This window comes from Apium graveolens, chromosome 2, assembly GCF_009905375.1.
Source record: "Apium graveolens cultivar Ventura chromosome 2, ASM990537v1, whole genome shotgun sequence".
Classification (NCBI taxonomy): domain Eukaryota; kingdom Viridiplantae; phylum Streptophyta; class Magnoliopsida; order Apiales; family Apiaceae; genus Apium; species Apium graveolens.
In genome coordinates, this window is record NC_133648.1 from 308,485,421 (window position 1) to 308,496,621 (window position 11,201).

General features: G+C 34.1%; 1 protein-coding gene across 1 annotated transcript; it reads right to left on the minus strand.

The window, feature by feature from the left end:
* Positions 1 to 3,065: 3,065 nt before the first annotated feature.
* Positions 3,066 to 5,200, minus strand: LOC141703164 (uncharacterized). Its single transcript, XM_074506761.1, has 4 exons — positions 4,568 to 5,200; positions 4,228 to 4,391; positions 3,590 to 3,940; positions 3,066 to 3,507 (listed from the first exon to the last, which is right to left on the minus strand). The coding sequence occupies exons 1-4, from the start codon at positions 5,198 to 5,200 to the stop codon at positions 3,066 to 3,068; spliced, it is 1,590 nt and encodes a 529-aa protein (XP_074362862.1).
* Between the last annotated feature and the right edge of the window lie 6,001 nt (positions 5,201 to 11,201).

An 11,201-nucleotide genomic window follows, 5' to 3' on the forward strand; every position in this document is an offset into this window, starting at 1 on the left:
ATAACAGCTTACACATTTAGATTTCGAGAATATGATTTTGTCCAGTTCAAATCTCATCTAGGGTTCGTCTTTAATCTCTATAGTCAAATTGTCCTCTTATAACTGCATTTCAAAAGTCTTTCCTCCTATAGATCCTTTTCTGATTAAAGCAGTAATTTTAGCAGAGAAAAGAAGCAAGGCCATGGCTTGATCCATTTAAGAACATTGATAAGGTGAAGAAGGCTATGGACAAAATGGAAGTGGATATTGAGGATTTGGAGTCAAACCAAAGGTCCACAACAAATTATCTAATTGGTTTAGAAGGTTTCTTTCTTACTACAAAATCTAGGCAACAACAGATGGAGATTTATATGGACAAAACTTTAAGAATTTTCGGGTTTGACGAGGAAGTCAGAAAGAAGCCTAGAGCAATGAAGCCACGCCATGACAAACTAACTAGAAGGTGTAAACCAGTTTCCGTGGAAAGCTCAGTGTAGTCCACTTGCAGACAATATACATTTGTCACCTATCAGCCAGAAACTAGCACAAAATTAAGTTCTAATGATTTAGCATGGGCAAGAGAACTTGAGCGTGACATGAATGTTGAGTCTGGGGAGCACGGATTGGCTATTCATCATTTCAATGAACAAGATGAAAAGAAGCATCCAGAAACTATATTAGAAAAGTCTAATGAGTTGAACATGTGGGCTAGAGATCTCGAGGATGACTTAATTTCTGAAGCAGAAGAAACACATGAATCAAAGACTCATGTTTTAAGTTCAAATAACAAATTTAGAGCACATAGTACTGAAACTTTTGAACATGATAATAAGTCTGCCATAACACTGAATCATGATATGGGTAAGAAGTCAGGTACTCATGCATCAGATTGCCATGTTCAAGAACAGATTAAAAATGAAGAGGTCGGAGCAAGTAAAAAAAATATGATGACAATGATTTGTGGGTGAGTATAATTGAGGATGATGTTGTATTTGAGTAGAACATCACCTGTTGCAATTGCAAGGCGGGCGTTCTACATAATCAGGTTCTACAGCTTCACTGCTTTAAATCGTTTAATTCTTTGGCACAATCCTTTGACCGGTTTCTATGTTATGAATGTTGCGCTCTCAAGGATGTGAATTCCATTGAAAGTGCGCACTCTAGGTATTTGATATGCAATTAATTTGTCTCACTCTATGATTGGAACAGAGTACTTAACACAACAATATGGAATGGACGACAAAGCAGCTTATAGAGATATGGATTCGACTGGCTTTGGTATATCTGTTTTTTGTGTAAAACATAAAGGTAACTGTGTATTCCATTAGGTATCCAGAATCAACCTATTTTACTTTGCAAGAAATTGGAGTTCTATTGTATTATCATAATTGTCTCTTTTAACCATTTTTTGTAGGGGTTAAATGACTTCCTCTCGGACCATTGTCGCCATCATCAACACACAGTGGTTTGTAATTTTTGTGTGGCTTATATGGGCTTAATTGTTGTGCTAACTATAAAGACAACTGTGTATTCCATTAGGTATCCAGAAAAGACATACTCATACACCTGACAGTGGTACCAAAGCTGCGAAATTCGCTTCGCCTACATGGTTAAATGAAAACATAAATCCTAATATCGTGTGTTCGCCTAAATTTGGTATGTTTTCCTAATTGTGATTGTGCTGTAAACTACCACTATCCGTAATATGCAGACTTATTAGGATTTAATTATATAAACTAAAATTTTCCTCTGCTATCATGTTTTGAAATAATTTTTTAAGTATATTGTTTAACTTTACACGTTATTTGATACTTTAGAAAATTCAAATTTTGCGTTTAGATAATTATATAATATCATGTGATAATGTCTGATACAATTTTCTTCTTAATTTTTATCCAAGGGATTACAGCTTTGATCATGTTTAAATCATATGAGGATGTATTTATATACTAATCTGTATATTTATATCATAAAATTTTAATTTTCAATGTTGATTTGCATATGTAAAAAGTGTAGAGTTGTCATCTTGCATCTTGATTCTTACCTTATTCATCACGGCAAACATGAATTGGTAAATCTGATGATCTGATTTGATATCTAAACTTTTTATAATTTGTGTAAAATTTACTCATCATTTTAGAAATATTTACAATTTATTATGTAAATACTACATTCATTTAAAAAAATTTGCTATATTTTTATGTTTTTCCAATTTTTTTTGATAATTATGTATTATTTATAATTTATAGTTAGTTTCTTAAAAAAAGTGTGCATGAGTGATCTCTACAAATTAATTAGTGTCTATGAGGTTTTAGTTTTATAGTTCAAATTTAATAGCTTCTTTGCAAAAAAATTCTTTTTGCGCTCAAATCAATGGCTGGCCAAGAGACTCCAAGTTCGGCTTACGTCTGTTCACTCAAACAATTATAGAAAATTGATTGTATATTTTTAACATAAAGTTATATAACATCGACTTTTCACCAACATAACTTGCCTTCTGAAACTGTCCTTCATAGTGCAGCCTCACATTTATCATTTTATCCATTTTGTAGGAAAAAACATTAGAACTCTATGACCAACATACAAATGGACATGAAGGTAATTAAATAAAGAACAGAGAAAAATGTACAAAAAAGACAAAAAAAGAAGCAATAAAAGTAGACTAAAACAAATGGACATGAAGGTAATTAAATAAAGAAAAAAAACTTATATAGTTCGGTAGATATAAACTACACTTCAAACACATAATTAAAGACCTTACATAAAAATAGAGAACAACATGAAAATACATAGTAACCACTATTATGTTATACAAATACATAATTTAAGGAGATGGAACACAAATTTGTGTTAAAGGAACATCATCCCTAATCCAAACCCCTTCAGTTTCACAATTTATTCCAATATTATATGAATTATAACTGCTCAAGTCTTCTTCCATCGCGTTCTGATTTTCAGTGTCGCATCAGTCCCTCGGTAATTTTTTAATAACATATTGACAGTTTTTCTCAACTGGATCATCCACATAAAACACTTGCTGAACTTGTGAAGATAGGACAAAAGTATCAGATTTTTGGCGTAACTTATTAAAGTTTACTCGAGTAAGACCAAAAGGATCTTTTTCTTCTTGGTACCGGGCATTTAAACAGGACCACTGTAAAAGCTCCCCAATAGTCAAGTTCGAATATTTCTTCGATTGATCCGTAGTAATTGACACCCCCAACTACTGGATTCTGGTCTTTTGAGCTTGCAAAGGTAGTGGTCTCGGCTGTTAAAAATACCCCACTATTTTGTGTGGTACATTGGGAATCTCTAAATTTGGTATGAAATCTGTATCCATTTATTACATAGCCCGTAAACTTCCTAGCTAGTCGATTAGGCCCCAAAGCAAACACCTCTAAATCCCTTGAAATATTTTCTTTTTTCAGAACCTCATCTTTTAACCATTTCCAAAAGTCTTCCATGTGTGCTCGTTCCCTTTTGTATTTTTGCTGACTTGCAAGACCATCCATGAAAGCTCGATACTCCCTGAATAGTTAATAAGGTTAAATATATATATAGATATCAATACTTAACTGGTGAGTAAACTAAAAGGGACATTAGAACTTACTCGATTAAACTTTCTATTTCCTTATTATCGGAATTAAAAAGAATACAACGATGTGCTGCCTTCCAATCTGCATCTTTCATTTTGAATATCCTGCCATCCTTATTCTTTTTTGTTCCGATGTGATATTCCATATTTGTTCCATATTTTCCAAAATCAGTTGAATTATTTTCTACTACTCCATCGACGTCCAGAAACCTTGAACAAAATGTGACACATTCTTCAGCTAAGTACCCTTCTACAATAGAACCTTCTGGCCTACTTCTATTTCTAACATAGCCTTTCAACTTTCCTAGATATCGCTCAATTGCAAACATGCAACTTAGGTGCTCAAGTCCATCGTATTCTACTTCTCTGCATAGATGTACAGGCAACTGGACCATAATATCGAAAAATGGCTCTGTAAAAATCATTTCAAATTCACAAAGTATTACCACAATTTCTATTTACAACTTCTTGATATCATCTAATTCTACCACCTTGCTCCACAGACCGCGAAGAAATGAACCCAACCTGATCATCGGTAATGCGACCTCGGGTTTTAATGTATTTTTACGGCAAATTGCAATAAATAGTGGAGTATGAAATGAGCATCATGGCTCTTATACCCCACCACCTTTCTCTCTTTTATGTGCACATACCGACTTACATTTGAGGCACAACCATAAGGAAATTTGGCATTTTTCAATAGGCTGCCAAAATTTTCTTTTTCCTTATTTGTCATGTCAAATATCGCTGCCATAATTTCAATATGCTTTCCATCCTCACTTTTAATAGGATGAAGAGGCTTTCTTATGCCCCGATCCTGTAAATCATATGGAGCATTTAGGTGATCCTTCGACTTGCCACTTATATTAAGCAAAGTACCTAATATTTTATCGCATATGTTCTTCTCTATATGCATGGAGTCCAAGTTATGTCGAAGCGGATTATGACACCAGTAGGGCAGATAAAAAAATATTGTTTTTTTAAAGGGCAAACCCTTTTATGCTTCCTCCGGGTCTTATCTCCAAACTGATTTTCATACCCCCATAATAACTCTTCAATTTCTGTTCCTGTTAATGACACTGGACTATTCCCCATTTCCATTTCATCATTATATCTCTTCTTATCTAGCCTCCACTCGTGTGTCGGATCAAGAAACTTTCTATGATTCATGTAGACAATTTTTTTTCTATGTTTCAAATAAACAGAAGAAGTCTCGTAATGGCACTCTGGACATGCTAGTTTCCCCTTCGTACTCCAGCCTGATAACATAGAGTACCCCAGAAAATTGCTTATTATCCACAACGCGCTTGCTCGTAAATTAAAATTCTCGCTGGTCAGGGAATCATAAGTTTCGACACCATCTTTCCACAATGCTTTCAACTCCGAAATTAAGGGCTGCATATAAACATCAATATTGTTCTTGGGAGAATCTGGACCGGATATTAACGTGGACAGAATCGGATTTTCTTGTTTTATACATAGCCAGGGGAGGTTATAATTTACCAACACGATTGGCCATGTACTATGACTTAAATTCATTGAACGATATGGGTTAAAACCATCAGCTACTACACCCAATCTAACATTTTGATTTTCCGCTGTAAAATCAGGATAACGAGCATCCATCGCCGTCCAAGCCAAAACATCAGCCGGATGTCTTAATTTTCCATGTTTTATTCGTCCTAATGCGTGCCATCTCATAAGTCTGGAAAAGTCTTTGTACAGGAACATCCTCTATAACCTTAGTCGTAGTGGGAAGTACCTCATCACGTTTGCTGCTACTTTATAAATCAACTTCGGTGGATCATTATTTTCAATGATGCCATCTTTTTCATGTACAACCCACCTCGACACACCAAAAGTTTCACATTCATTTTTTTCTTTATTTTTACCCCAGTACAACATGCAGCTGTTGGGGCACGCGTGTATTTTCTCGTAGTCAAGGCCTAAATCCCTATGACACTCTTTGCAGCATTTAAAGACAAAGGGAGATTGGCATCAGAAAACGCTTCTTTGATCAGCTTTAGTAATTCTCCAAATACAGAGTCACTAATTCCATAAACACATTTTAAATGATAAAATCTGATCAGGAAACTTAATCGAGAAAACGTAGTACACATGAATATAATGGTTGTTTTTCTTCTACAACATGCCGAAAAAATTTCTTAGCTTCTACATTTGGTTCGTCTTCACAGCCTCCTTGATTTTCAAAATTCTTACACGTATAATTGAACATTGCATCTAAATTGTCTTCAAATTTAATCCCCATTTCACAATCTTCAAAGTCATCAGTACCTCCTCATTTTGTCTGTGAAACCTCAAAGATCCAATCGGCATGTAATGGAGAAGGGCCATTACAAACAAGATGATCGTAGATGACATCTTGAGAGAACCAATTACGTTCAGTACATTTTTTGCACGGACACTTCATTTGATCGCCATTTTTGTAGATGGGAAATGCATTTTTCAAAAATGCTTTTATCCCTCTTATATACTCTGGACTGGATCTTAGAAAACCTATCCAAATGTAATACTCGTCCATTTTTACGAACACTGTGACCTATTAATAAAGTCGATAGGAGATTCAACACTTTTGTAATTCTTAGTACATATTTTATCTAAACAGGTCCTGTTTATACAGTGTTACCTACTCATTAATACAATTTTAAATCATACAAAGTACTATAATTAGAGGAAAGTACGCTAATTATACAGTGTTACCTATCATACTATCATACTATAATTAGAGGAAAGTATTATTATACTATTTATACAGTGTTACCTATTCATTTTATCTAAACAGGTTCAGTACGCTAATTCTACCATCCGCATTCGTAATTCCAAATCAAAAGTACGCTAATTCTACCATCAAGAATTACACTCCCTCACCGTCATTCTTATCAGTTTAACGGTTTACGCACAATCTTGAAAGAACAAGACTGGATACAATATAACATAATAACAAGTAATATAAATCCTCAAACTAAACCACATGGTGCGAAAAATATAAATTACTTATAAACCATAATATAACAAGTAACATAAATTCTCAAACTAACAAAACTTTCCCATATATAATCAGTTATGCATACATTCACATACAGACAATAACTAACAAATAATCTGAGAAAAAGCAGGAGCAATGAGTGCAGCTACAAGTAAACATAATAAAAAAACATAACAAATTAATATAAAAAAATAGAATGCAGACTAAATCGAACCCAATAAAGACATGCAGTGATGAAAACATGAAAAATATCCAAAATCAAAATCAAACATCAAACACAAACATATCAAAAATCAAACCCTAAATCGAATTCCCCTAAATTAACAAAAAACCTAAATAAAAAATTAGAAGCTTTTTAGAAATTACATGCAAAAGCTTTTTACAGCACGCAAATCCAAAAGCCCCTAAATACAAGCAAAAGCAAAAGCCCCAAAGCGACAATGGTGCAAAAATTGAGAGTTTGAGAGAAGTCACTGAGAGTTTGAGCAGAAATTGCGACAATGGTACAAATTGCCAAACTACAAATTGAGAGAGTTTTTCACTGAGAAAGTTTGAGAAATTGAAACTAAAAACTAAAAATCGACAATGGTACTTTTTCACTGAGAGAGTCGAAAGAAGGGGGAAATTTTGACCGCCCAAAATTTTGGCCTCGTTACTATAAACGTATATCTGTGTCTGAGTGCTTTTTCATTAAATTTATTTATTTACTGTATAGTTAAAGTATACGTTATACAAATAAAAACACACCAACTAAGTTGTTGCAGTGGTTGTGAACATCTTTGTTTAAGTGGGAGGTCTTGGGTTCAATTCTCTTGGCTAGCAAACCTTCTTGACAATTTTTTTTTCTTAACATTATTATTAATATTAAGTGAGGTCACGTGGAACTCACATTATATGAAAGCACTCTCTGACCGATCAGAGAGTGTTTTTGATCCGTCAGAGAGTGCTTCCGGATAAAATGGGTACCCACATGTTGGCCCAACACCCCCTTTTTTTGCATTTTATATATTATTAAAAAATAAAAAATACTTTGTATTTTTTATTTAATTGAATATTAAAATATAATTTTATTAATTAAAATATTTTATATTTTAATTAATTTTTTTCTTTAAGTACGTCGAAGGTCTTGAATTCGATTCTCTGGTCCCATAACAGGGCACCGCCACGTCAGCACTGTGGGTCCCACATTTGGGCCCCACGGTGCCACGTCAGTACTGGATGTGGGCTTCATTGTACAACGTCAGCATTTTATGTCCATGTCAGCATTTTTTTTATTTTTTTAAAATGTGTAATGCAACACCAGTAACTCTAGTGTTGCTTGTTGCACAACACTGTCAGTAACTAGCAACAGTAACTTAACTATAATGCAACGCTTATTCTACTCTATTGCAAAAAACCAAAAAAATTGTAGATAATGAAACGCTTTTGGTGCAACGCTTCTTAAAAGGAATTGCATTTAAGCACTTATGGCGTAGTGTTCACTCATATGACCAAGCCTTTGGTACCACAAAATTGAAGACTCAATCTTATCAGCAACGGCATTTGCTTCATAGCTAGATTGTTCAATAATATATAAAGTCCCCTTTTTTCTCTCCACGAGCAATAACTAGATTTCCCTTTATAACCTTCCACTGTCCGTCTCCGAAAGTAACCCGATACCCTTCCTAATCCAACTGACCCACAGATAACAACATCTTCTTTAGTCCATGAATGTACCTTACATCTTTCAATATCCAGCTAGTTTCCAAAGAGGTTCTGAGATTAATATCTCCCATGCCCGTAATATCCAAAGTCTCATCATCAGAAATATGGACTTTAACAAAATTTCCAACTCTGAAATTTAACATCAAATCCTTGCAAGGGGTAGCATGAAATGATGCACCAGAATCCATGACTCATGATTCAACCGAACATTTAACACAACAAATCAAAGCATGTTCATTCACCACTTCTTCAACTACGTTAGCTGAATTATACTCTTTACCCTTTCCTTTAGGAGCCTTGGGAGTCGTACACTGATTCCTGAAGTGACCTTTCTTCTGACAATTGCAACAAACAATATCCTTGCAATTTTTGGATTGCCCTCTCTTCTTTGACTTTGATCTGCTACGCCCTTTATTCTGCCCCTTTTCGAACTTTCCGCCTCTACTCCCAGCGTTCAAAAAAGGAAGCTGACGACTTTCCTGAATTTCTCCTACGAAAATCTTCTCCAATAATCGAATCTCGAACTCCATCAAAAGTCATCTTACCGCTCCCAGATGAATTATTTATAGAAGTGACAAAACCTGACCAATTGTCTGGTAATGAGGATGCCAACAACAAGGCCTGTAATTCGTCAACGAATTAAATGTCCACCGATGCTATCAATAACACAATCGCCTTCATTCAATCTCGTGCAAACTAACAAGCGAATTAAATATACCTTATTTGAAGCAGACGACTTCCCATACATACATGTTTGACAAAGCCTTGATCAAACCACAAGTTATCGTTTACTTGACAATATTATAAGCAGTATTCTTCACCAAAGTCAACCTGACAACACCCAGAACCTGCCGATCCAATAGATTCCATGCTTTTTTATCCATTGAATCTTGCTTTTTCCTTTCCAGCGGTTTGTGTAGTTTTTTCTGATACAAATAATCTTCAATTTGCATCTTCCAAAATCTATAATATTTGCCATTAAATTTATCGATCTTTACCTTCCCGTCTTCTGCCATCGCTCCCACTCGCCTGAAAACCCGGGCTTTTGATACTAGTTGTTGAGTATACAACAACGAAAACAAAACCCAAAGATAATAAACAAGAACAAGAAAATAGATGAAAATTATACAAGACAAAGATAAACGTGGTTCGAAAATTCTTACTCCACAAACCACACTAATTTTGTATTGATCTCTCATAATTTGTTGTGTTATGATTTTACAATTATATGAATAATTATAAGTGAAGAAACTAGGCCTAAATCAAATTATAGTCCAAATCTGAAAAGTTGACTAATCCATAAACTAATCTAAATCTGAATAGTCTATTTTCATGGGAATAATTAGTAGACTCCACAAACCTAACACTAACAAGGAAGTCAACATCAAATAAAAGAGAAAGAAGGAGAAGTGTGCAGAGCTAGTAGTGGATTTTGAGTTAATAGCAGCTGATGCCCACGAAGAAAGATTGTCAAGGCCCACATAAAGTCTCAATGAATTTAACAACTTAGAAATGTCAGGGTGGTGAACAAGAGCCACCACCAAAAAGAGGTCATGAATTCTATTTCCAGTAAAATATTATCTTTTGTGCATTACATAGAGACTAAAGCTAAAGTAGCTAAACATACTCACATTTCTCATAAAATAGCTAGAAAATGGTCATCAATTTCTAACAATAAATATCATTATAATGGAAGAATTTGGATTGGTTATAATCCATATGTTAGGCATGTTAATGTGCATTATAAATCAGCACAACATGTTACTTGCTACATTACTTTTGTTGAAAGACATATGCACTTTTGTGATATTTTTATGTATGATTACAATAAATTTCATGAATGAATTTATCTTTGAGAGAACATTTTTAGATTAAGTAAGGGAATCTCTGAACCTTGGTGTTTACCTGGAGGAATTCAATTGTTATGATTGACCTAAATGAGGTTATAGGAGGCAAAGAACACTGGACTCTTAATTATGCAAAAATTCAGAGATTATTTTACCAATGCTGGGCTAGGGCACATTAAAACCATTGAGTTTTTGTTCACTTGGAATACTAAAAGACCTCATGACATAATTCAAAATAGACTTGATAGGATACTGGAAAATGGTGGCTGGTTTTTGTATTTCACTGAGGCTATGTTTATTTCATGGGATTAAGTAGGGGATATGATTGTAATCCTTTAAAATTTCCGATTTCATGTTTGTTTTATAAAAAATTAGTGAAGAATTATCAAAGGATTATAATCCTTTAATTTATCATATCCCTTGTTTGTTTTATTGGAGTAAAGCATAGGACTATAATCCCATCTACACTTGGTGGGAGGCGGTATTATTTTATCCTCTCTTACAAATCTTTTTTTGAATTATTATAATCCCTCATTTTAATACCATGTTAAACAAACATAGGATCGGAAAATTTAAAGAATTATATTCTAATCTCAATAATTATCCCTTAAAATATAGGATAAAATTTTAAAGGATTGTAGTCCAATTCTAGACTTAATCCTTCCAAACAAATATAGGATAAGACTATTTAATCAATAAGACTAAATTTGATGGGATTAGTTATCCCCGGATTATTATCCGGGGATTATAATCATACGAAACAAACATGGCCTGAAGGTATAACTCGAGTTAAATCTAAAGGCTTGATGGACGATTGTCCTATAATTGTCACTGTTCCGATGGAGGTTGAGAACTCAATAAACAATTTCAATTCTACAATCATGTTATTAACATTGCAGGGTTCAAAGAGCCTAGTAGTCAAGATTGGAGTAGTCATTGGTATGGTGATACTATAGGTATTCTTCGCACAAAGCTTAACTAGTTGAACAAGAACTCATTAAACTCAACAAGAACCATGATAACATGCACATTAATAGCTTCATCTTAAGATTAGCTTGCCCTTGTTGAC